Genomic DNA, 26,969 nt, shown 5'->3' with positions numbered 1-26,969 from the left:
AGCCAGAATGCCTCACAGGTAAGGAAGAATGTTTACTTTCAAAGTGACAATGGAAGGTATCAACCCTTCTTAACATATGAATGGTGCTTTGTTTTATGATGTTTTATGATGCGTTGACTGTAAGCTAATTTCCCATGGTTGCCTCTGGAAGTGGGGGAAGGGATATGAGTGGGGGAGGAATCGAGATACCCTGGAGGGCTTCATTATGGGCTGTCCTTTCCCTGGCAGTCTGCTGGAAACAATGTTAAAAAGTGAACTAGATTCTTTGTTGGGGAATCTATGACTGCTCCACTCCTATAAATTAGTTGAGGAGCATAAGATTTGGGTTGTGGGAGGCGGTAGTGCAAGAGAAAGCAACAAGGAAATAAAGGGAAGGGAAACAAAATGCGAGTCTTGAGTAGGAGGAGGCAGGATGTGTGTTGAATCAAATGATGGTTCTCATTAATGAATGAAAGGTATGCACGGGCTAATGCATGAGGCTCTTTCCCTCCTGCCACTTTCACCCAATATTTCCTTCTGTCTGAAACGTTCGGCTTCTTGGAGGAATGGATCTAGGAGCTGGAAGACAAGGCACGAGAATGCAGGAAAGGGAAACTTCTGGGCGTCAGCCCTGACTGTAAAGGGTTACCAGAACTGCAGGGCATGATGGGAAAGGAGGCAGAGATATGCAGATCAGCAGCCAATGCCTGTCGAGCCCCGGCAGTCAAAAGCAATGAAAGTGACAACAGGGAGAGAATCTCCCAGTTACGGCATCAAATCTTATTTCAGGGAACTGAAGACCTGCAAGGCAGCAAGAGCCGTCTTTGGGGAAGGGGACGGGTGGTCTTGTGTCCCCGGCTGGGCTGGCTGTGGTGTTGGGCCCCTCCGGGTCTGGCGTTGCTCCCTGAGCCCCCAAAGTGCCTCCTATGATAGCAGGAGGCCCTTTCGGCGGGCAGAGTTTTATCGCTTCTCGGCCTTTTGGCTAAGATCAAGTGTAGTATCTGTTCTTATCAGTTTAATATCTGATACGTCCTCTATTTGAGGACTATATATTAAATGGATTTTTGGGACTGGGAGATGGAATAGGGGCTTGCTCCATCCACTCCACGCATCGGCCTGGTATTGCAGTACCTCCAGGAACGGTGCACCTCCCCACCCAGGGGAGAATAATGCTGGTTCAAAAACAGATTGGAAAACTTTCTCTTTCTTTTGCTTGCTTGGCACTGTAGGCTATGCTTCTTTTAGAGTGTTGTGGGTTTCCTGGGTTGTATGGCTGTGTTCCAGTAGCGTTTTCTGCTAATGTTTCAGCACCTGCATCTGTGGCTGGCATCTTCAGAGGATCTGATGGTAGTAAGGCAAGTGGACTATATATACCTGTGGAATGTCCAGGGTTGGAGAAAGAACCATTTGCATTGCAAAGGGACAAAGCCATCCCCGCCTACAAGGGCACCAGGAGTCAGCTACAGCCAGACATTGTCATCTGAGACGAGGAAGGGAAGAAGATCACCCAAGTGGACATCACCATCCCATTGGAGAACTGGAGGGCTGCCATGCAGGAGGCCGGAGAGAGGAAACATCGTAAGTACGCTCCACTGACAGAGGCACTCAAGGCCAAGGACTACGACTCCTCACTCCATGCCCTACTGGTTGGGGTCCTCTGCGGATGGGACCCCAAGAATGAACCCGTGCTGAGACCTTGTGGCATTGGGAAGAAATACGCCAAGCTGATGCACTGGCTGATGGTGTGTGACACCGTTCGATGGTCAAGAGACATCTACGTGGAACGTATCTCCGGCCACCGCCAGTACAAGACTCCGGCTCACCTTCCCAACCAGTGGAGGGGAGTCACCAGCAGACCATGGACTATGAACGTACAAACCTGGAACATAAGCTGTCTCCGATTGTGAACTAGTTGCTGATGTCCCTTCAGTGTGTGCCATTCCAATGTGGACTATTTACCTGTGGACCTCAAATATGCGTTCCAGCGGTCGGGCTCCCAGTGAAGGTGGAATAATCCTTGCTTTGTACTGCCTCCTCCCCCCCACCATGTTTTGCCCCTCCGGAGGATGTGTGACCATACTTTGCTGAAAAGGGATTTTCATGTGATTCAGTCATATGAGTGAAGGATTCCCCCAGAATGAGGGTATGCACTGCTGTTGGTGAAGAGGCAAATTGAATAGGGAATTTAAACCCTGCCATAAAAGGAAGGGGGAAATACTTTTTGCATTGATCTAACTCTGATCCAGATGGCCCAAACTTACCTGATCTCATCAGATCTCAGCAACTAAGCAGGGTCAACCTCTGTAAGTATTTGAATGGGAGACCATCAAGGAACTCCAGTGTTGCCACGCACCACTGCATTATGGAGGGGCTTCATTGGGATGTTTAAAATCAGTATCTAATCCTTAGTGTGGCCAGATCTGTGAATGAATCCCATGACAGGAGCCATACACAAATAAGAAAGATCTTCCAGAATCCTGTTAAACATGTCAGGCCTGCAGAAAAACATGAAAACTTTTTAAAAAATTACACTTAGGGTTAGCCCCACCCCACAAAACAGAAAAAGCACCTGTAGCTTTAAGAAAAAAAATACACTCTGTACCGTTGCTAGGGAAATCAGTTTAACGTGTCTTTCAAATTCTGTTCCTATTCTAGCCCTATAGAACTCACACTGGTATAAGTGACAGTACATGTAGCCAATCACAAGCCTGGACCCATGCCTTTAAGAGCAACACAAGAAGTGATGCTATACAATCCCAGACCTGGATGGCGGCCTGGGATGTAACCAGGTACAGGTGGGCCTTCAGTTGTTAGAGCCAGTTGCCATGGAGACATGCCACATGTCTACCTGTCTCTGAAAAGTAACTGAATCCTCACAAGCCATCACAGAAAGGAAAGCAGGTGTTTGCTCTCGTAAGACGGCTACATGTAGTTATTTCTTGGTTGCTCTTACAATAGAGATCCACGGAACCACAGAGGGATGCAGACTTGAGATAACAGCACCTGTTTATTGAAGGAATTCTAGAAGAAGTCGTAGATCAATTTTGTGAAGAAACCCAGCATGAAAACTGTCGTCGTAAAAGAAGCCCATGTAAACTTTAACAGGAAACAGCAGGCCTTTCCTAGGTAATGTTAATATTTAAAGCAATAGGTGAAAATGTTCGGTAATTCTTCAGTTCCCATCTGAGATCTTCAGAGATCTTAATATTGCTGGATGTCTTCTTGGTGAGTAGTAAATTGTGGTTGTTCTTACTTGGGGTGTGCTTTTATATGAATTACTTAGTGCCTTTTTAAATATAGAAAACCTCCTGCGTTTCAAAAGCCACCAAAAGGAAGACATTCAACTTCCTACTGTAGCAGACTTTCTGTCTCATATCCCTTTCTGTCTCATACTATAGCAGACTTTCTGTCTCATATCCCTTTTAGATTGTATGCCTGTGAGGAGATTTGTATAGCAGGCGCTGTCAGAAATATTTAGTGGATTCCACTGAATATAAGAATGCCAACCTCCAGGGGTGACCTAGGATCCCCCGCCATTACAACTTATCTCTGGACTTCAGAGATCAGTCCCTCTGGAGAGAATGGATGCTTTAGAGCAGGGGTGTCCAACTCTGACACTTGAAGAAGAAGAAGAAGAGGAGGAGGAGGAGGAGTTTGGATTCATATCCCCCCTTTCTCTCGTGCAGGAGACTCAAAGGGGCTCACAATCTCCTTGCCCTTTCCCCCTCACAACAAACACCCTGTGAGGTAGGTGGGGCTGAGAGAGCTCCGAGAAGCTGTGACTAGCCCAAGGTCACCCAGCTGGCATGTGTGGGAGTACACAGGCTCATCTGAATTCTCCAGATAAGCCTCCACAGCTCAGGCGGCAGAGCGGGGAATCAAACCCGGTTCCTCCAGATTAGATACACGAGCTGTTAACCTCCTACGCCACTGCTGCTCCAGGGGCTGATAGGCCAGGGGCTGATAGGAATTGTAGTCCATGAAATTTGAAGTGCCAGAGTTGGACACCCCTGCTTTAGAGGATGGACTCTATGGCATTGAACCCCGAGGTTCTGGTCCTCCCCAAGCTCCATTCCCAAATCTCTAGGGAGTTTCCCAATAAGGATCTGGCAACCCCACTCCAATCCCCCACCCACCCACCCACCCACTGACCAGGGGAGACCTGGCACCTCGTTTAATAGGACGATCTATCATTCTGTGCTCCTCTTTTCCTAGGAGGCCAATGGACTCCCATCCCCTCAGTAACTGATGGCTTCAGAAAATTCATCCACACTAGAACCAGAGATCACCCAACAAGAACAAAGTTTGCAAATTCAGCTATCTGGGAAGAAAAAGAAGAAATTGAAAGGAAAACCAGAGTCATCCGCAGAACTGGAGAGAGAACATGCAGAGTCCTCAAAGAGAGATGTTGAGATTGAAGGCCTCACCAGAGCTGGACACCAGGCCCTGCTCCTTGGCAAAGAGGACGAGGCCTTGCAAAGTTTTAACCAGGCGTTTGCCCTTTCCTTAGAAACTTCAAGTAAGCGGGCCCAGAAGATTTGCGCTTTCAATTTGGGGGCAGCCTATGTCGAGTGCGGCAGGCCTGAAAAGGGCTTGGAATTCCTCCTCAAATCCCAGCCCAAGGAAGACGAAGTGGCAGAGCACCAAGGGGACCTTTTTTTCAACATGGGCGCCGCCCACGAAGGGCTGCAGGATTTCCCCAAAGCTTTGGAGTATTTCCGCAAAGCCCAGGGACACTATCACTCCATCCAGGCCGGAAGCGAGGCTGGCACGTACATGAAGATGGGCATGTGCTATCTGGGCATGGAAGACCCTTCGCGAGCCGCTCAGTGTTTCCAGGAAGCTGGCCGGGCCTATGCGGAAGTCGGCAGCTTGGAAGAGGCGGCGACGGCTCTCAACGAAGCCAGCAAATACCTGTTGCGGAGCCAACAGCACGGGGCCAGCGAGATCGTCAAGGTGTTGAACGAGTGTCGCTTGTGGTGTGACCAAATCTCAAACAAAGCCCTGCTGGGTATGTGTTGGAGCAGATGAACAGAAACACAAAGGTCTGCTATCAATTGTGACAGGGTGTTGGACAATGCAGGGCTCACCCAGCAGCTGGGCGCATGACACCGTCTGTAGTTTTTAAAAATATTAGTACTGGTATTAAAACAAAAATTTAAATTTAAAATCTGCTTTGTTGAAGGCTTTCACGGCTGGATTCAACTGGTTGTGGTGGGTTTTCCGGGCTGTGTGGCTGTGGTCTGGCGGATCTTGTTGCTAACGTTTTGCCTGCATCTGTGGCTGGCATCTTCAGAGGTGTATCACAGAGGGAAGTCTGTTACACACTGTGTCCCCTTGATGCCCACATAGCACATGCCCATATTCTCAATGGACACAGTGTGTAACAGACTTCCCTCTGTGATACACCTCTGAAGATGCCAGCCACAGATGCAGGCAGGGGCGTGCCTAGGCAAACTGGCTCCCGGGGACAAAACCTGAGTTTGGCGCCCCCTCCCCTGGGCCCGGCGTATGGGCGGCCACCCTCCCCCACCATGACCAAACAATGATTTTTTGCACACTCAGAAATTCCCCATTGGCTACAATGGAGCAAAGTCACTGCAAAACAAAGAATCTTGGGCAACTTTCTTGGGGTGCCTGTAAGGGGTGTATTTTTAAAGCTAGTAACACCAAAATTTCAGGGTATCATCTGGTAACTATTATTATGATGCCACCCAAGTTTGGTGAAGTTAGGTTCAGGGGGACCAAAGTTATGGTCCCTCAAATGGGTAGCCCTCATCTCATGTTAGCTCCCATTGAAAACAATGGGGATGGGGCACCCCCTTTGGGGGTCCATAACTTTGTTTTCCCTGAACCAAACATCACCAAACTTGGGTGGTATCATCAGGACAGTCTCTGGGTGATACCCTGAAACTTTGGTGCCGCTAGCCTTAAAAATGTGCCCCTGCTGGCCAAAACGTAAAAAACACTAAAAAAATAAAAAAACACAAACAACCCTGAAATGGTGGCGCCCCCCCATGTGACCAAATGGGGGCGCCCGGGGACATAGGGTACCCCCTGTCCCTAGGCAGGTACGCCACTGGATGCAGGTGAAACGTTAGGAACAAGATCTACCGGACCACGGCCACACAGCCCGGAAAACCCACCCCAACCAGTTAAATTCTGCTGCATGGTTTCTCAGGGGTACCTTTTTGATAGTTAGGAATTATTTCTGTTGTACGGTACAGTAACCTTTATTAGGCATCAAAAGGAGATACACCGAATAAAAATAGACACGATAAAATAACTGGAAGGAATGTCAAGAGTGTTAAAATATTGTCCTGTTTTGCATGCCAATAAAGGCTTGTGTGTGTATGTCGAGAGTGTAGTATGAACATAATATATACAGAAAGGGAATCCCAGAAATTGGCCATCATTTTCAATAACACAGGATCCTGATTATTCAGGAGATAATTCAGTTTGGAGTTAGGAGGGCAAGGGCCTGGCAAAATTGGAGCCTTAAGAAAAAAAATTGGGTCTATATTCCATAAGTTTTGGGAATACAAACAAAATATGTTCCAAGTGACTCTTCAGAAGTTAGACAATATGCCTGTACGCGCTTCTAATGAATAGGTTTTGCAAATTTATCTGGAGATAGCGTGTTATTCACCAAATGGCTGGTTGCATTGAAACCTTGCAGCCTGATTTCAAACGGGTTAATTTTTGACAAGGAAAAGATGGAGATTATAAATTTAACCTGGCAGAATTATTTCCACCTGTGTAGCATGACTTTTCTCCTACCCCTTTCTTAGGGTTGTTAGTCTCGTCGAATGGTGGCACTTGATTCTGACACTCAGATGGATTCATAATTTATCAGCCCCTTCCAGCATGGCCAATTGGCCATGCTGGAAGGGGCTGATGGGAATTGTAGTCCATAACATCTGGAGTGCCAAAGGTTCGCCACCACAGCTCTAGGTGGTGCCTGGTGATCTCCTGGGATTCCAACATAACTCCAGACAACACAGACTAGGTTCCCTGGAGAAAATGGCTGCTTTGGAAGGTGGCATCAGTGGCATTAAACTGCACTGAGATCTCTCCCTCCCCAAAGTCTGTCCTCCCCAGGATCCACATTTAAAATTGTAGTTCTTTCTGAACCCAGAGCTGGCAACCCTACTCTTTCTGCTTCAACCCCAGGAGCTGCATTTGATTGGGGGGGGGGGGGCACACTGGGCATCAGTGCGGTGTAGTGGTCAAGAGAAGGTGCAGTCTACTCTGGAGAACTGGGTTTGATTCCCTGCTCTGCAACTTGAGCTGTGGAGGCTTATCTGGGGAACCAGATTAGCTTGTGCACTCCAACACATGCCAGCTGGGCGACCTTGGGCTAGTCACAGTTCTTTGGGGCTCTCTCAGCCCCACCTACCTCACAGGGTATTTGTGGGGGGGGGGGGGTGGACGGGAAAGGAGATTGTAATCCCCTTTGAGTCTCCTTACAGGAGAGAAAGGGGAGATTTAAATCCAAACTCCTCCCCTTCCTTCCTCCTCCTCCTCCTCCTCAGCAACAAATGGGGAAATAAAAAAGTCACTCTCAGCTGTCAGTGGGAATCTGTCCACTGGGGAAACATTCCAGTGGACCTAACCTATGGCTTCAACTCTTGACGCTTGATTAACACAAATTCCAGGCCACCACTTTAAAATGTAAGCAGATTCAGATACCCCTGAGTGAATATTCTCAATCTTCCCCCTCCTCTCTCTGTTTTGGATTTTGCAGGAAAACTCTACAATGATATTGGGCTCACCTACTCTCAGCTCAAAATCTTCTCCTTAGCGGCTGAGAGCTTTGAGAAGGCTCTTCCGCTCTGCCAAAGTGACACAGACAACCAGTATAAGGAAGCGATCGTCCTTCAGAACCTCGGAGCTGTGCACAACACCCTCGAGAATTTCAGCACGGCCGTGGGGTTCCACCGCAGGGCCGCTTCACTACACAGTAGGTTGCTGGGAAGAACACCAACCCGTCCAGGGACCCTTGTTCAATGTTGCCCTCTTTATTTTTTTGGAATTAGAAAAGCTCCAAGGGAATCTGCAAGTCAAGATTTAAAAGGGTGAGGTGGGGGGAGCTCTACCATAAAACAAGAATCTGCTTTTTAATATCTTGTGGCATTGGGAAGACTGATGGTAGCATCACATTTTTGTGTATTTACAGACCACTTAATTAGATGCTTGCCATGTTACTACAGTTGGCCAATGAATATGCAGATGGTGATCCCAACTATTCACTTCAACACTGGGCTTATTTAGCATGGCTGGGTCAAGCTTTAAACTGCATGATTGAAGCCTGTAGTTTAAAGCTGGATCCAGTCAAGCTGAGCCCAGCTCTGGACAGGTCTGCCTGGCTCCTGATTTCCATGTGGAGTTTGGGATGGGGCGAGCCCAGATCAACACTGGCTGCTTCAGCATTCAACTGAACCAGCCTACCCCCAAACTCCACACAGAGGGGGTAGCCTGCTGCTCCCCCCACCATGTCACCTATCCAAATGGAACTTGAGGCTCCAGCCCCCTTGCTCCCCTCTCTAGTTGCACCACTGAAACCACGTCTTTTCCTTCCTCTTCTTTCCATAGCAGCCTCATGCCAAAAAAACACATAGGCACGAATGGAATACAAGCAGAGACGTAGCTGGGCCAAACTATGCCCGGGGCGGACTCTGCATTTTCCACGCTCTACCCATGGGCCCCATGGGGTTGTGGGGGGAGGGGGAGGGGTTGGGGGCAGTGGTGGGATCCAGAAATTTTAGTAACAGGTTCCCATGGTGGTGGGATTCAAACGGTGGCGTAGCGCCAATGGGGCTGGGCGGGGCAGGATGGGGGTGTGGCCGGGCATTCCGGGGGCGGGCCATTCCTGGGCGGGGCTGTGGCAAGGACGTAGCCACTGCGCCAGTCCTTGGGCGGGAAACGAATGCACGCAGGCGCAGGCTGCCACGCACGCCGGTGCACCTCCTGCTAGACTGCTTCAAGTTCTGCGCACTACTGCTGAGAGGAGGGCGTAACTAAGGCAAAAATCACATGGCAAAATCACCCATTAGTAACCCCCTCTCGGCACACACAAATAATTAGTAACCTACTCTCGGGAATCTGTGAGAACCTGCTGGATCCCACCTCTGGTTGGGGGTGATTTTCCATCCCCCCCAGGCGGGCGCCCAGTGCGAGGCGCCCCACCCCTGTCCCCTTGTAGCTTCGCCTATGAATACAAGTATAGACTCCAACCCATTGCTGATCTTTTGGTTTTCTGTGCTGGAATTCTATAGCTGTGGGGTTTCTATTTCGATTGTACAGTTTGGTTTCAATCTGCTGTATTTGATTGTGTTTGACATAAGCTGCCTTGAGAACGTTGGCCCTTTATGTACTTGCAGTTCTTGGTGTGGCTCTGTGCTTTATAGTGGACTCTCTCTGTGTTTCCCTGTTTGCACGCAAGGAGGTGCCCTGCCACTACTCTCGAACCTATCTGCCATTTCGCCTGTCGCCTGTTTCTTGGTTAGGTGGTTGTTTGTTGCCTGTTTCTGATTTTTTAAAAAAATAAGGCCAGTTCTTCTATCTGTCTCTTCCGGAATGGATCAAAAGTGTAAAAAAAAATGAGCCCCATCAATCCCCTGGAAATGCCTGCGAAACTGATCCTGCATGGGGAGGGGAAGGCAGGGAGGTGTGGAAAAACCGAATGAAGCAAAACGCATACTGCTCTGCTTCGCTTTCTTTGTGGATGGAGAGCGGGGGGGATCACATTTTGCCTACTCTTAGAAACTGCAGGGCTTCTGTTATCTGTAGCGTGGCAAGTTTTGAAGAGGGGAAATATGGACATTCATAAATCTGAACCTAAAGTAATGTACACTTGACCCAAAGAGATCAAACAGGCGCAAAAGGCCAGTGTCTGTGACTGCAAGAGAGACAATTTAAAAAAATAAATGCTGACTTACCTTGTAGGGGTGTTTATAAGGACTGCCGGTACAATGTGGCATGATTTGAACTCTCAGGCTTTACATTAATCCTAACATGGCATCAGGTGCTTCCCCCTGCACAGTTTCCCAAGTGTTGGGAAGTTCCAGGGCTGGTGCTTACCTGGGTTAGTATACGTATGTGTACGTATGTGTACACACACATACATAAACAGGTGGAGGCATGAGACCGTCTCATAGGGAGGCAAATCCCTAGAGCAGTGATGGCGAACCTTTTTGAGACTGAGTGCCCAAATTGCAACCCAAACCCACTTATTTATCGCAAAGTGCCAACTCAGCAATTTAACCTGAATGCTGAGGTTTTAGTTAAAAAAAAAACCGGTTGGCTCCCTCTTCCTCCGCCCCACCAGTTTGAGCAGGGGCCAGCCTGCTCTAGTCTCCAGCAAGTCCCACACGCACCACTCTGTGCCTCTCTAGCATCTCTGCCTCCTCTGTGACCACCCCCCACCCCCTCGGGCAGCAGCCACCCGGAGCACAGGCACCAAGGCCGCCAGCCGAGTCATCCCTGCTCACCGCGCTGCGCGCATGTCGTGCTCAGTGGCCCAAGCCAGCCTAGATGTGTGTATGGGTGTGGGTGTGATTTTCCACCCCCCACATGACGAACTCTGTGTGTGGGTGCCCACAGAGAGGGCTCCGAGTGCCACCTCTGGCACCCGTGCCATAGGTTCGCCATCACTGCCCTAAAGAAAGAGATCTTGTGGGTGCACCCAAAGGCTTCCGCCAACACCAGCAGACTCTGTCTGTTCCTTACTCTTCCAGCATTCAAATTGTGCTTTTTCCACACATGAACATTTTTTCCCCTGCTCCTTTCCAGAGGGGAGAGCCACCTGCCCCAAATAGGGTGGCCAGCCTCCAGGTGGGGCCTGGAGATCTCTTGGAATTACAATTGATCTACAGAGATCAGTTCCCTTGGGGGGGATTGGCTACTTCTGAGGGTGGCACCTGGCATTTCACTTGCTGAGGTTCCTCTCCAGGCTCCACTCCCAAATCCCCTGGTGTGTCCCAGTGTGAAGTTGACAACCTTGGCCCCAAACCCTGATGCCCACTTGACCAGAGCAAACTATAAATATTAGTTGTAGTAACAGTAGTATTAGCCCTCTCTCTCCCCCTCCCCCAATCTGTCTCCTTCTGTTGCCATCTTCTGCTAAAGTGAAGACTGCTAGTTTTCAACAAAGTTTTCTTCCTGGTTCCCCAGTTCTTGCTTGTAACAAGGGGTCAGGCAAGCGGCTAGTTATACATGATTTGATGTAGCAAGGTGACAACCACAGCCTTGGGGTTCCCAGGGCCAGGCAAATTCCCCTAGATCAGTGGTTCTCCACCTTCCTAATGCCGCGACCCTTTAATACAGTTCCTCATGTTGTGGTGACCCCCAATCACAAAATTACTTGTGTCTCGGTCCCTAACACCATCGGAAATATGTGTTTTCTGATGGTATTAGGTGACCCCTGTCGAAGGGTCGTTTGACCCCCAAAGGGTTTGGGACCCACAGGTTGAGAACCGCTGCCCTAGACTATTGTTCTAGGTGCAGAGAATACTAACTTAATTTCATTTCATTTGATTTTCCCTCAGAAACCCCATCTTCCTCACCAATGCTTTAATTGTTCTTTGTATGTTTTTGTGTGTATTTAATTGTTCCAATTATATTTTTTGTTGGCTTTAAGATGTGATTTTGTTATGTATGTTATAATTTGTTAGCCATTTGGGTAGCCCTTACAAGGGCAGAAAGGCAGAGCATAAATTTTCTAAAATAAGATAAATCAATAAATGTGTACTTAAGGGCTATAGAGGAGAGTCTCTTCAGTCACTAAGAAATTACTGTTCCCTTTGTCGTGGACTTTGAGTTCTCTTAAGCCATTTAGGCCAAACCTATAAGGCTAAATCATAACTATTATCATCATCGTCAGGAAAATTTTAACAAAAAGTCTGTATCTTGGGATACCTTTATAATTCTGGTATCTTCAACAAGATCTGGACAATCAGATATTCATGAGGTAAAGTTTATTTTCTTTGATATTTATACCCCAGTTTTTTTCTGCAACAGAAACTAATTTTTTCCCCACAGCCACAGTGTTTGACAGAAAGTCAATGCTCATGGCCAAGTGGGATTGGGACCTGGGTCTCACAGACCCTAGTTCAGTGATGGCGAACCTATGGCACGGGTGCCAGAGGTGGCACTCGGAGCCCTCTCTGTGGGCACGCACACACAGAGTTCGTCATGTGGGGGGTGGAAAATCACACCCCCCACATACACACACATCTAGGCTGGCCTGGACCACTGAGCACAACGTGCGCACACCGCAGTGAGCAGGGAGGACTCGGCTGGCGGGCCTGGTGCCTGTGCTCCGGGTGGCTGCTGCCCGAGGAGGGGGGCACAGAGGAGGCATTGATGCTAGAGAGGCACAGAGCAGTGTGTGCAGGACTTGTTGGAGGCTAGATCAGGCTGGCCCCTGCTCAAGCGGGTGGGGCAGAGGAAGAGGGAGCCAACCAGTTTTTTTTTCTAAACTGAAACCTCAGTATTCAGATTAAATTACCGGGTTGGCACTTTGTGATAAATAAGTGGGGTTTGGGTTGCAATTTGGGTGCTCGGTCTCAAAAAGGTTCGCCATCACTGCCCTAGTTTGACACTCTAATCACTGCACTAAGTTGGCGTCATGATCAAGCAATGGGAGAACCTTTGTCTGCTTGATTTCAGCTGTTGCTGGAAACTGGAGCAGGGCCCTGAAATCATGGAGCAATCCTAGCGGGGGCAGTTTCTGGGACTTACGGATTGTGTGTCGTGTTGTGCAGGTACCCTGGGGAACAGAAGAGCCCAAGGGCAGTGTTTTGGTAACTTGGCCTACGCGTTTAGCCAGCTGGGTGACCATGAAGCAGCTGGAGAACATTACCTTCATGCCCTACAGGCCTTCAAGGACTCAGGTGAGTAAAGAGGTGTGGAAATAGATACCAAGGGAAAGGGAAAGCCTTCCACACAGAGGTGTAGCTCCGGGGGGGTGGGGTGGGTGCGACACACTGGGCGCATGCCCCTGTTGGGGTGTAGCGAGGACGTTCCGGGGGTGTTCTGGGGCGTGGCGGGGGAAGAGGACGTGCTGGTACTCCGGGCGCTTTCCCCCCTTGCTACACCTCTGCTTCCACACCCAACACCCAACGTCCTAAGAAAGGAGCAGCAGTGGCATAGGAGGTTAAGAGCTCATATATCTAATCTGGAGGAACCAGGTTTGATTCCCAGCTCTGCCGCCTGAGCTGTGGAGGCTTATCTGGGGAATTCCGATTAGCCTGTGCACTCCCACATACGCCAGCTGGGTGACCTTGGGCTAGTCACAGCTTCTTGGAACTCTCTCAGCCTCACATACCTCACAGGGTGTTTGTTGTGGGGGGGGGGGAAGGGCAAGGAGCTTGTAAGCCCCTTTGAGTCTCCTGCAGGAGAGAAAGGGGGGATATAAATCCAAACTCCTCCTCTTCTTCTACAATCTACTCTGCAACCCATATCTGTCAGTCAAAATCTTTTTGGGATTAGTTACTAATGTTTTATTAACATTCATCCAGGTTGGAAAGTTCCTGAAGATTTGGGAATGGAGCCTGGTGACATTAGGGACCTCAGTGGAATGCACTGCCTTAAGAGTCCACCCTCCGAAGCATCCATTTTCTTCGGGGGAACTGATCCCTGTACTTTGAAGATAAGCTGTTAGTCCAGGGGATCCCCAGATCCCACCTGGAGGCTGGGCTCCCTACTTTCTATTCTAATCTATTCCTTATCTAAGATCTTATCTAAGTTCCATATTATGATTTATAAAGACTGACTAATAAAGGAAGGTTTTATTTGCTGTTGAGGGTTTTCCAGGCTGTGTGGCCATGGTCTGGTAGTTTTTGCTCCTAATGTTTTACCCACATCTATGGCTGGCATCCAGGGGCGTATGAGGCCTAAATGGCAGCTGCGGCCTGACCAACGCCCCCCCCCCCGCCTCCCCCCGTGCCCCACTTACCTCGGCAGCCAGCAGTGGAGGCTCTGGGGGGCCAGGCTCCAGGGGATGGCTCAAACGGAGGGGGGGGGCTCCTGGCCATGCGATCCCCCCAGTGAAGGAGAGGAGAGGCTTCCAGGCTGCGCGGCTGAGCTCCGCCTCGCATGTCAACACGGGGGGAGTCGCCGGGTGCAGGCAGCGTCGCCACACCACAGGAAAGGCCAGGTGCCCCCCCCGGCACGTGTCCCATGTGACTGCTGGCATCTATGTGGGTGAATCATTAGAAGCAAAAAGTACCAGACCATGACCAACAGCCCAGAAAACCCTCAACAGCCAGTTGATTCTGGCGATGAAAGTCTCCAAAAATACAAAGATTTTATTTTTATCTTTTTTACAAAAGCCACTTTGTAAAACCCAGAAACTAGCTCCTAAACTGCATTGACTCTTAGCTGTCCCTTCTGTGAGCCACGTCCTTGCTGGCAGTCTATTGCTGTTCCCTCCCGAGCCTTGTCTTGCCCTCAGGAATTCTCCTTCAACAGCCAGTCAGAATGCAGGAAAAACGGGATGGCTCCTCTGATTCAAATGTTTCCACCCGCGCAGCTATGAATGCACTGTAAAAAAAAAATTAAAAAGTAGTGGGTTCGTGCAAAGGGGTTAGAAAGAAAACGGATTATTTCCCCTGACCTCAACCCAATTCCTTCACAGTAAACATGTACCCATGTGATGGAAAAAATGGACCCGGATTAAAAAATAATGGCTGCAACCCGTTATTATTCTGTGCAGAATCAACCTTTGTCAGGCAAATAGTGTCCGTTGAAGTCCCTTAAGCTAAGAAAGGGATGGGAGGGATGGGGAGGGGGCCCGGCATCTGGACATGGGCCACCCACCCTAGCAGAGGGAGCGGGATGGGAGGGAGGGGTGGCATGCAAGGGAAGGGAGTCGGGAGGGGCCCCGGCATCTGGACATGGCCCACCCACCCTAGCAGAGGGAGGGGGGTGGGAGAGGGGTGGCATGCAAGGGAGGGGAGGGACTGGACTGATTATAAGCAAAAATCAAGCAATAGTGGATCAACTGGTAGCAACAATTACATTTTCTTTTGTATTATCGAAGGCTTTCATGGCCAGATTCAACTGATTGTGGTGGGTTTTCCGGGCTGTGTGGCCGTGGTCTGGTAGATTTTGTTCCTAACATTTCGCCTACATCTGTGGCTGGCATCTTCAGAGGTGTATCTACCAGACCACAGCCACACAGCCCAGAAAACCCACCACAATATTTTCTTTTGTTTCCATTCCAGCCTGTTCGCTTTTGGTAGGTTTAGACAAAAGTGCATTCCCCCACTGCCATTCAATTTTTTAAAAGGATATATCAAATTGCTCTGCTTCCCAAGGCTTGCCAGTCTGCACTGGAAACATGATTCTGGTCCAGATGGCCCCTTGGGCTGATTCAGCAGGGCTCTTCCCACTGTTCTATATTGCGTCCCTTTCCCCAACATGTCTCTTCCTGTCTGTCTGCAGAGGATCTTCAAGGGCAGTGGCAGGCTTGCGAAGGACTTGGGGCATCACGCTTCCACCTGGGAAATCCCGAGAAGTCCATTTTGCATTACAAAGAGGCTCTGACTCTTCTCTCTAAATGCCAGGTAAAATTTGTCATGTGTGACTCTATGTTAAGTATCAGCTAATAATTTTTTCAGTATAACCTAACCTGTTGCTGATTGGATCTTGGATTAAAATAAGTCCAGCTAACATTAGCTGGAGTGAAAACCAGGCATATAGTAGGACTTGGAGAGTCCAAAATCTAGGTGTCGGGAGTCGCTGGGTCTGCATGAATTGTTGCAGGATTGCACCAAGTGGACGGGTATTTATTACCTGTGGATCAAACAGCAGGCTACATATTGTATTACCTCAGAAGCAAAAGGTTGTGTTACTTGGCAGAGTTGATGTGATATACTATGGGAGATATATGGCTGCAAGAAATGTCTAATATGTGCCTCCACTTTAATTCTGTGGGAATTCTACTGAAAAATGCTCACCTAGCTTCACTTACTTTCGCACATGCAGAATAATGCACTTTCAATCGGCTTTCACAATTGTATGCAAATGGATTTTACTATTTCGCACAGCAAAATCCAGCTGCAAAGTGCACTGAAAGTGGATTGAAAGTGCATTATTGTGCATGTGTGAAAGTGCCCCTAGAGCAGCTGAGGTTTTGGGCTCACTACAGATAATATCATAAGAACACAAGAAAGAGCCTGCTGGATCAGACCAGAGTCCATCTAGTCCAGCACTCTGCTACTCACAGTGGCCCACCAGGTGCCTTTGGAAGCTCACGTGCAGGATGTGAAAGCAATGGCCTGCTGCTGCTGCTGCTGCTGCTCCCGAGCACCTGGTCTGCTAAGACATTTGCAACCTCAGATCAAGGAGGATCAAGATTGGTAGCCATAGATCAACTTCTCCTCCATAAATCTGTCCAAGCCCCTTTGAAAGCTACCCAAGTTAGTGGCCATCACCACCTCCTGTGGCGAAGTAGGGAAGTTTCACTGTGGTTTGATGTGGTGTCCAAATGAACAGAATCCGAAGCCATCCGTTTGAGTAGGTTTGCCAACCCTGGTTTGTGCTAATCATGTCTTGGATTGATATCAGAATTGACAACACTCCCTTGGACATTTTGTTTGTACCTCCACATCTAGCTGCAATTGAGGAACAGAAAACCACCTGTTCCAATGCTTTGTCGGCATCTTTATGACACTGGACTATAAGAATTAGAAAAGGAATTGATAATAAAACTGCAAAGATTGTCATGCCCTTATATAAAGCAGTGGTGCGACCGCACTTGGAGTACTGTGTCCAGTTCTGGTCGCCGCATCTCAAAAAGGATATTGAGGAGATAGAAAAAGTGCAGAGAAGGGCAACAAGGATGATTGAGGGACTGGAGCACCTTCCCTATGAGGAGAGGCTGCAGCGTTTGGGACTCTTTAGTTTGGAGAGGAGGCGGCTGAGGGGGGATATGATTGAAGTCTACAGAATTATGCATGGGGTAGAAAATGTTGACAGAGAGACATTTTTCTCTCTTTCTCACAATACTAGAACCAGGGGACATTCATTGAAAATGCTGGGGGGAAGAATTAGGACTAATAAAAGGAAACACTTCTTCACGCAACGTGTGATTGGTGTTTGGAATATGCTGCCACAGGAGGTGGTGATGGCCACTAACCTGAATAGCTTTAAAAGGGGCTTGGACAGATTTATGGAGAAGTTGATTTATGGCTACCAATCTTGATCCTCTTTGATCTGAGATTGCAAATGCCTTAACAGACCAGGTGATCGGGAGCAACAGCCGCAGAAGGCCATTGCGTTCACATCCTACATGTGAGCTCCCAAAGGCACCTGGTGGGCCACTGCGAGTAGCAGAGAGCTGGACTAGATGGACTTTGGTCTGATCCAGCTGGCTTGTTCTTATGTTCTTATGTTCTTATGAATTTGTTTGTCGTCTTAAGAAGACTTAAGAGACTCTCTTTTCACACTGTAGTTGTGTCATTTATAAGTCAGGCTTCATTAAAAGCCCTGACGTGCAGCAGCAAAGCTCCCAGGGGGTGGGGTGGGTGCGATGCACTGGGCGCACGGAGTTGGATCACGTGGAGGGCGCAAAATCCCCCGGCCCCTTCCCCCCCCCCGGGTCTCCTGGGAAATGTAGTTCCCACCAGAACAGGAAGGCCTGTTCTGCAGCCTGCTCAGTTTCCTAAAGTAAGTGTGTGGGGGGGCACCACAGGGGGGGTGCCGCGGGGGCGCCGGCATGATTCCCCCCCCATAGTCCCCCCCTCCCGCGGCGCCCCCCCCACACTTACTTTAGGAAACCGAGCAGGCTGGAGAACAGGCCTTCCTGTTCTGGTGGGAACTACATTTCCCAGGAGACCCTGGGAAATGTAGTTCCCACCAGAACAGGAAGGCCTGTTCTCCAGCCTGCTCGGTTTTCTAAAGTACGTGGGAGTGGGGCGCCGCCGCAGGGGAGGGGCGAAAAAGCCAGAGTGCGCACCGGGCACAGTCTGGCCCAGCTACGCCTCTGCTGACGTGGACGGCCTGGGCTAGACTGATGTCATCAAGCTTCAAAAGCTGAGCAAGGTTGGTCCTGGCTAACACTTGGATGAGAGACCACCAAGGAATACTAGGGCTGCTTTGCAAAAGAAGGCAGTGGCAAACCATCTCTATTAGTCTCTTGCCTTGAAAAAACTGCATGTAACTTACACATGCGAAAAGCATGGTGTAAGTCATTTGAAAGAATGGGCTATCCAGGGCGAGATGTTTTCTCCCTCTCCTTTGGTGCCCATGCTGCTGACTCCCCCTTTGGAGGTGGTGCCATGCACTGCCCCTGCCTGCCGCTCTACCCCCTCCCCCCCCCCTTGTATTGGGCTGCCTAAGCTGTTGATTGGCTGACAGCCCAGTTTCCCCAAGCAAACTCTGCCATGGACATATTTTTCTTAAATCCGCAGGATGTCTCAGAAACAGCTCAGGAGAGAATCGTGAACAAACTTACTGACGCCCTCCAATCCAAGCTTTCCGTGAACAGTTCTTTCTCCCACAGTAGAGGGATCACCCCAGCTGCTCCCATGGTACATTGTTAATTCAGTACATTATAGCACCATCTTTAAAAAATAAGTTTATGAACCTCTTTTGATCATTGGCTCAGCAACTATGATGTCACAGAATGTTCATGAACAATCTTAATGTTTCAGAAGAAGAAGAAAAATTGGATTTATACCCCTCTTTCTCTCCTGTAAGGAGACTCAAAGGGGCTTACAAACCCCTTTCCCTTCCCTCCCCCCCAAACAATAAACACCCTGTGAGGTAGGTGGGGCTGAGAGAGCTCCAAAGAACTGTGACTAGCCCAAGGTCACCCAGCTGACGTGTGTTGGAGTGCACAAGCTAGTCTAGTTCACCAGATAAGCCTCCACAGCTCAAATGGCAGAGCGGGGAATGAAACCCAGTTCTCCAGATTAGAATGCACCTGCTCTTAACCTGCTCTTAAAGTGTACCTGCTCTACATGCTGGTGTAATGGAATGAGAAGGAAAGAAGACAGGCAAGCAGAGCAGAGCTATTTTAGGGCACTCTTAACGGCTTTGCTGAAATCTTCCTGGAATTATAATGTGCAACATTTGCAGGAATGGTGGGAAACTCTTTACCTCGTCCGCTCATTCCCAGCAGGGAAAAGTATCTCATTTCACAATAGGATTTATTTTCAACAACATGTGTCTGATCTATAATGAAGCTCATTTCAGAGGACAGCCCTGTTGGTCTGCAGTGGAACAGCTAGATTTGAGCCAAGTAGCCCCTTGGACACCGACCAGATCTCCAGGGCATAAGCTTTTGAGAGCCCAAAGTTCGTGAATCTAAAAGAATGGAAAGGGAAAAAAGAGTTAATTATGTAATTTTAATCCAAGTTTCACTTTCCATATCCCCAGCGTGAAGCTCCATTCGCTATCACACAATAGCAGACTGTTTTTAAAGCAAGGCAGTTGGCTCGGATCGTCCCTGGGGTTCCTTCCATTTCTCTTCTCTTTTTTGCCTCTCTCTTCAGAAGCACATCCCTACATCCCAGGCCTCGAGCCAGGTCCGGTTCACCATGCCGCTATACCACAAGAATGAGAATTTGGCCCACATCAGCGAGTCGTAAGTAGGGGGTTGTGCTAACTCCGGTGCCGTAGCATACGTGCCCTGGGATGTCCTTTCCCCTTTTGTGTATCCACCCAGAGTCCTTTAAACAAAACGGGGGAGAATTTAAATTTTTTGAAATTAAAAATGAACAAACAGTCCTAGGCTGAGGTGAATCTATCAGTGCACCTCATGATTGCCTTTTTCAGTCAAAGGTAAGTCAGAAGTGTGTGCTTCCCTGTCATATGCAAGAAGAATCAATTCTGCATTGCCTGAATGCAGCACCTCAAAACCCTGATGCTCTTTTCTGTCTGTTTGTAGATCCTTTGCCCCACAGAGCCATCAGACACAGCCTGGGGAAGAGAAACCTGTGCCTGCCCTGTTGAACCAGAGGCCTCAACCACAGGGGGAAGCAGCGATCCCTCCAAATGACCAGATGAAAACACAGCAGGCTGTTTACGGAGTGTCCGGTAAATAGAGTTGCTAACTGTGTTTCTGGGCCTGAGTTGCCAACCTCCAGGTTGAGGCTGGAGATTTCACAAAATTACAACTGATCCCCAGACCACATAGATCATTTTATATATATAACCTCGCAGTGGCGTAGTGGTTAAGAGCAGGTGTAGTCTAATCTGGAGGAACCAGGTTTGATTCCCCGCTCTGCCGCCTGGGCTGTGGAGGCTTATCTGGGGAATTCAAATTAGCCTGTACACTCCCACACACGCCAGCTGGGTGACCTTGGGCTAGTCACAGTTCTTCGGAGCTCTCTCAGCCCCACCCACCTCACAGGGTGTTTGTTGTGAGGGGGGAAGGGCAAGGAGATTGTCAGCCCCTTTGAGTCTCCTGCAGGAGAGAAAGGGGGGATATAAATCCAAACTCCTCCTCCTCCTGCTCCTGCTCCTCCTTCTCATCATCATCATCATCATCATCATCATCATCATCATCATCATCATCATCATCATCATCATCATCATCATCATCATCATCATCATCATCTGGGGAATTCAGATTAGCCTGTACACTCCCACACACACCAGCTGGGTGACCTTGGGCTAGTCACAGTTCTTTGGAGCTCTCTCAGCCCCACCTACCTCACAGAGTGTTTGTTGTGGGGGGAGGAAGGGAAAGGAGATTGTAAACCCTTTTGAGTCTCCTTACAGGAGAGAAAGGGGGGATATAAATCCAACTCTTCTTCTTCTTTCCCAATAAATTGCTATACCCTACTGAGCTCGCTCTCCTCCCTAAGCCCCACCCTCCCAGCCCTCCCCTCAAATTTCTGTGTTATTTCCAGACCTGGAGTGGGCAACTCTAGCTGGAACCCAGTCATGTGATTCCGTATCAGGAAGCAGTCTGTAGTTATTATATGCAAGTTGTAGCAACTAGTTCAAGGAGACTGTTTGAAAGGGTTTTAGCCTGGCCCGATAGGAGTCCTGACTTGAGTCTCTTACAGTTTGATAGTGAAGGGAATGATTAATGTGTACCGTTTGCATCAACAAAGCTATTCCCTGATTTGCAAATCAGACTTCCCCAGGCTGAGGGAGACTGTAATATGCTAACCCTGGTTGAATGTCAGACTGGTTCTTGGTGCATGAATGGAAACCGTGAAGCAAACTGCTGTATTCCAGGCCTCGGGGACAGCACAGCTTCTTAACCTTTTCTTTGCTTTTAGAGATGGGAGCGGCCTCTAAGCAGGCAGCCCACAGAGACAGAGTTCCCACTGTCCGAATTCCAAATGGCCACGCGATGCTGGCCAGCAGCAGCACTACTGAAGGAGGCGATCAGCCTAGGATGGCTTCCGACGGCCGTAACCAGACACAGGTTAACAGGTGAGCTCAGAGAGCAACAGGTATTTTCAAAAGGTATTGGGAACAGTCGCGCACCTACCGCGGGGCAACAGAGTGCCACGCTTTGGGCGTATGCCATTTGGGTCATGCCGTTCAGGTCACCCAGGTCACGCCCCCTGCTCCCCCGCCCCTCCCCCTTCCCCCCTCGCCCCACCAGGTCCAGCAGAAGCCGCTGCTGGGCCAGCCTTACCCAGCCAGGCTGCACTTTTAGCCGGCTGCTCTTTGCCTGGGGGGCTGGGCCCAGGTGCCATTTTGTCCCGGGCACCATTCCCCCGCGCCACTGATTGGGAAACTTCAGTTGTCCGTAACTTCTAAAAACAAAATGTGCCTGAAAGTTTACAATTATGTAAAAATTGTAACCTAGACTGTTTATTGTGATTTGTGTCTGCCTCCGATAAGTACATTTATTGGCTCAGTTCACACATCACAACAGGATTTTCAACCATGGTTTATGTCTTGCGAGACATCTGACATGACAAAGCACGAGTTGTGATTGGTCAGCAAACCAGACTCAGGAACCATAATTTGCACTAGGCTACCAAACTTTGGTTTGTTAAAATACTCAGATTGCAAGCTACAATTACAGCAGATTTATTTATTATTTTGTGGAGTGTAGCTTTTCCCCTTCCCCAGTTTATCCTTGTGAGACAGGCTAGGCTAAGAGAGATTGACCGTACAAAGGTCATGGGCAAGCTTATATGGCTGAGTGGGGATTCAAATCTGGATCTCTCAAATCCTAGTCTGACATTCTAACCACTACACCACACTGCTATGCCTTTGGAGCTTCTACACTGGAGAACCAAGCTGATGGGGAAATGAAAGCAGGCATGCAACTGTAAATTTTTGGGGGGTTTTGTTGTATGTGTTTGCAAGTTCAAATCAGGGTGAGGGTTCTGAATTATAGGTAACCCAAACTATACGCAACTGAACCATGAAAATTTTAAAATTAATTATCAAAATGCCAATTAACGCTGTTGAAAGATACAGATGCAAACACTTGTAAGGCATAAAGAAAGTTGAAAAGGTCTGAGGGGAAGAAAAGGCCAACATATCCATCAGTTGTCTGTTTTCTCAATATCCACAGAAAGATAGAAAAGAACAAAAAATATGTAGACCCCATTAATTGTGCATCTGTTGATATATGGGCTCTCTGGAATCAGTGATATATGCGCTATTCTTTTCCAGCAATGCCTGCCTATATCCAGATTCCTTCTGCCACACATGCTTCCAGGACGGAAAGTTCCATCCTTCACAAAGAAGTAAGTTCTCTAATGGCTATAGGAGTTACTGTTGTGTAGTGAAATGTTTTTTAATAAAGAGTGGTGCCAGTACTCAGCCTGAGAAGCTATGGCCTTCACTCAGCCGGAGAAGAATCCAGACCAAATTTCCATTCATACAGCACAGTTTCCTGCTTCCTTCAGTTCGTGTTTGAAAATTGCAGCCCCCTCTCCCCCCCCCCCCCCAAGTCTTGTTCTTGAGGCAGCATCTTCAGAAACATAGTTTCTGGGAGGCATTTTGGGCTGCCATGGGAAGGAGAAGTGAGGAAATCACAATTTGTGGGTGGAAATTCTTGTGTCCATGGAAACATTATCCTGGATCTGTTCCTGTCCCCTCTGCCCAGAAAGAGAGGCACAACTGATCATATCACTGAAATAACAGGGTGCAACTTGCACTGATGTGAGGTAAATTTGGTTTGTCAGGCCACCAAGTTGTAGAAGTCTGAATATGGCTGCTAAAATAAGATTACCAGCCCTGTGTCAGCAGTCTCGGGGGGCTTTTGTGGGGCAGAGCATGATATTACATTCAGGTGAACAGAATGTAAACAGAAATTACATAATTGTGCCAGTAATGCTCTAGGAATCCCCTCAATCTATATGGTAAATACAGTAGAGATTGGGAAAACGCTAGAGTCTTGTGGACATGTCCAGAAGTTATATCACCATATCCATGATATCATCTCCCCTCCTTTCTCCCACTGCCCAATTGCCCAAGAGCAGGTAGGGGCACCACAGTTGGCCAACTGACAGCCCTATGCAGATACTAGTTTTTGAACCATATGAACAATAGTATCTTTCTCCATAATAAGATCATATAGTTTTCTCTTTCCTCCCAGCTCTTGTTTACCCTTGCTCTTTTTCTGTCACCTCCAACAGGCCACCAGGAATACAAAACTGGCCAGTTGAGAATGAGAACCTTAGAAAGGTAGGTTGGTCTTCAACAAGTACCCACTCCAGCTTGGGAAATTCATAGGGATTTGGAGGCAGTACCACAGAAGGCTGGAGTTTGGGAAGATAAGGGAACTCAGCTTGGATGTGATGTCACTCTAGGACTTCAATTTCCCCTAGACTCTATGGCATACCATAGAATCTGTCCTCTGAAGCAGGCAGGTCCTCCAGGGGAAAGAACCTCTGTAGCCTGGAGATAAGTTGAAATTCCAGGCCTACCCTACGCTCCACCTTGAGGTTGGAAGCCATATCAATAGTAAATATTGAGTAACTACAATTGAATGTTTTGACTTTTTATATAAGGGGTTGTTGTCTTCATTGGGGCATGGTGAAAGACAGAAATGGTAAAAGACAGAAGTGGTTAAACATAGAAATGGTAACCAGGACATAGTCCAAGTAGGAGCAGATGGACTACAAAATAAAAGCATGTCTAGTGAAAGTCTGTACTCACAATAAGGAAATGTGAGGTAGAAGCTCCAAGCAGCAGAATTTGAGGCTCATTTACAGTAGAAGAGTCAGACTGCCCTGACTCAGAGACAAAGGTGTATCTAGGGTGGGTTAATCCAAGGCTCATGCCCCGGGCGCTTCTTGAGAGGGGGTGCCAGGCAGCCCAGAAACCCCTGCCCCCCATCATCGAATTGTGCCCCCATCTCTGAACTCCACGTGGAGCTTGGGGGCAGGGTGAACAGTTGAAGGCTGAGGCCAGATTCAGCGTGCAACTGTGTGTTCCACCCCCGAACTGCAAATGGAGTGGGGGTGGGGCACACAGTACAAGGCTGAGCTTGGCAGGGTCTAGCTTTAAACTGCGGGTTCCACATTGAAGCCCGCAGTTTAACGCTGGGCTCAGCCAGGCAGAAGCCAGCCTTGAACTAAAGGTTCAGCTTGCTGGGCCCAGCTTTAAATTGATGGCTCCGCCTCTGAAGTCCACATGACTTCAGAGGTGGAGCCAGCAGTATAAAGCTGGACCTAGCCAGGGCAGAGCCCATAGTTCAAGGCGGGGCTCAGACTAGCTGTGTCTAACTTTAAACTGCAGGCTTTAGAGGTGAAGACTACAGTTAAAGCTACAGCTGGTCAAACTGAGGAACTGCATGCCCGCCCCGAATCTCACGTGGAGTTGTGGGGTGGGGGGGGGGGGGGGGAGCACACAGCTCAACACTGGGCAATGCTTGCCCTGGGTGTCATCTTTAGCAGATACCCCCTGCTCAAAAGAGTCCAATTCACAGGAAGCATCCCAGAAATGAACTTTAGGAGCCCAGTAGTTCCGCTGCGGGTGGACTCTGATGGCATAATTTTAAAGTGAGACCATTGTCTGGTTCTATCTATTGTCTGGTTCTATCTATTGTCTGGGGTTTCTAACAAAACAAAATTCATTTTTCAACGAGGCCTTCCTTCTTCCCTTTTCAGGGCGGACTTCCCCAGCCAAACTACTGAGCCCTGCCAACACAGGAAGAAGAGGATCCCATTCAGGTCTATTTTGTGTGCCCTGATGTGACAACATCTGGGTGCTGGGCCTGTTGACTGCTTAAGTTGTCATCCTGACTTCCATACGAAGGTCCGTGTCTTCATCCCCATCCACAGACTCCGTCCCGCTAACTCTCAGGAACTTCCTTGTGGATCAGACTAGAAGGTCCTCCTCTTCCAGCTCAGTTCCAACTGTGGCCAGTCAAATGCTTCTGGGAAGCCCACAAGCAGGACACGAAGGTCCACCTCTGCCACTTGCTCCCCAGCAAGTGATGTTAAGAGGTCCACCACCTCTGAATCTTGGAGGATCAATTTTGCCATAACGGCCACAGCCATAGATAGATCTGTCTTCGGTATCCTTGACTAAAGGTAAAATGTGTTGTTAATCTGTAGCTTGTTCATGGCTACCCCATGAATGAATTTCCACCTCATGGGGCTTTCAAGGCAAGAGATGAACGGAGGTGGTTTGCCATTGCCTTCCTCTGCAAAGCAACCCTGGACTTCCTTGGTGGTTTCTCATCCAAATACTGACCGTGGTCAACCCTGCTTAGCTTCCAAGCTCTGATGAGTTCGGGCTTTTCTGGGCTATTAGGGTTGCTACACATCTTCGTCTAATCCCCTTTTAAAGTCATCTGAGCTAAATATTGAGATGAAACCCATAAGTGTACTCACATGCAATGAGCTTGAAAAGTGTTTTATGCATTGCCAGGGGAAGTATTACCTATTGCCTAACCTGAATCTACTGCCAATTGATTGTATCAGGTGACCCAAAGTGCTACTAGCAATGTTCTAAGAGATGGGGCAAAAATGTCTCTCTATCCATCTTCTCCACCATATCATACATAATTTTATAAAGCTCAGTCATTTCCTCAGTTGTTCTTTCCTGCATAAATTACACAGCCTCAAATGTTTTAAAGAAGAAGAGGAGTAGTTTTGGATTTATATCCCACCTTTCCCTCCTGTAAGAAGACTCAAGATGGCTTACAAGCTCCTTTCCCTTCCTTCCCCCACAACAGACACCGTGTGAGGTAGGTGGGGCTGAGAGAGTTCAGAGAGAACTGTGATTAGCCCAAGGTTACCCAGCAGGAATGTCGGAGTGCAGAAACACATCTGGTTCACCAGATAAGTCTCTGCCACTCAGGTGGAGGAGTGGGCAATCAAACCCGGTTCTCCAGATTAGAATTTATTTTATTTATTTATTTATTTTTGGAACTTTTATACCGCCCCATCCCCGAATTGACCTGCTCTTAACCACTACACCACGCTGGCTTTATTGTTTATGTTATGCCCACTTTTCAGGGATGCTATCCAGATGGATATAGTTAATCCTGGCAGAGGAGGGGGCCCAACCCCTTTTCTCTATGTTTTCTCACGTTGTGGCTCCCCATCTGGTCAGTGTCTTCACCAGCGGTGTCAGGGGAAAAGTTTTAGGAATGCTCCCCTGACGCTCTCAATGGTGCACCCCCCTCCCCCCAGGGATTAGGATTGATTTGCTCAAGAACACGACCTGGCGCCATCTGAAAAACTCCCGTTCCCCTGGAATCTACTGTTAGTTCTGCTGGCTGGACTCTGCAGTTCAAACAAAATGTCAAGTTATATTGGAATTCAAAATATAATAAACTATGTGGCATTAAAGTGTCCTTGACTCTTTGTGGAGGAATGCGGCCACAGAACCTACAAGAGACTTTCCCCCTGAATTTGAATACACAAAGAGCCCTGCTACATCAGTCTAGGGGTCCATCTATTCCAGCATCCTTTTTTCACACAGCAGCCAAACAGTTGCCCTGGAGGGCCGAACGTACAGGACAAGTAGCATAAATTTCCCCTCGGTGTGGGGGCGTACTGCCCTGGGGAACATAAGGGCTACATTTTCCCCAGATATGC

The 26,969-nt window shown here is 48.5% G+C and overlaps 1 protein-coding gene and 1 non-coding gene across 4 annotated transcripts; both read left to right on the top strand.

The window, feature by feature from the left end:
- The first annotated feature begins 694 nt into the window (after positions 1-694).
- Positions 695-26,088, top strand: TTC24 (tetratricopeptide repeat domain 24). 3 transcript variants are annotated; one of them, XM_048504002.1, is made up of 13 exons: positions 695-2,122; positions 2,938-3,105; positions 4,195-4,990; positions 7,727-7,942; positions 12,747-12,875; positions 15,430-15,551; positions 18,399-18,518; positions 19,485-19,576; positions 19,880-20,028; positions 21,225-21,381; positions 22,585-22,658; positions 23,553-23,601; positions 25,029-26,088. In XM_048504002.1, exons 3-13 carry the CDS (start codon positions 4,228-4,230, stop codon positions 25,114-25,116), a joined length of 1,959 nt encoding a protein of 652 aa, XP_048359959.1. In that variant the 5' UTR covers positions 695-2,122; positions 2,938-3,105; positions 4,195-4,227; the 3' UTR covers positions 25,117-26,088. The 3 variants fall into 3 exon arrangements, with proteins under 3 accessions (XP_048359959.1, XP_048359875.1, XP_048359795.1); XM_048503918.1 differs by having other exon boundaries at positions 695-2,282; XM_048503838.1 differs by having other exon boundaries at positions 695-3,204.
- On the top strand, positions 942-1,132 carry LOC125425451. Its single transcript, XR_007243366.1, has one exon. It is a non-coding gene; the product is annotated as a U2 spliceosomal RNA (small nuclear RNA).
- Positions 26,089-26,969: the final 881 nt, after the last annotated feature.

This window comes from Sphaerodactylus townsendi, linkage group LG01 (assembly GCF_021028975.2).
Source record: "Sphaerodactylus townsendi isolate TG3544 linkage group LG01, MPM_Stown_v2.3, whole genome shotgun sequence".
In the NCBI taxonomy this organism is placed as follows: Eukaryota; Metazoa; Chordata; class Lepidosauria; order Squamata; family Sphaerodactylidae; genus Sphaerodactylus; species Sphaerodactylus townsendi.
This window is presented reverse-complemented; position numbering and strand designations above follow the sequence as displayed.

Bases quoted from the DNA above. Each gene is read 5' to 3' on its own strand.
- TTC24 (XM_048504002.1), top strand. From the start codon at position 4,228: ATGGCTTCAGAAAATTCATCCACACTAGAACCAGAGATCACCCAACAA. The intron at 22,659-23,552 runs GTAAGTTCTCTA...CACCTCCAACAG, and splicing joins GTTCCATCCTTCACAAAGAA to GCCACCAGGAATACAAAACT. The intron at 23,602-25,028 runs GTAGGTTGGTCT...TTCCCTTTTCAG, and splicing joins AGAATGAGAACCTTAGAAAG to GGCGGACTTCCCCAGCCAAA.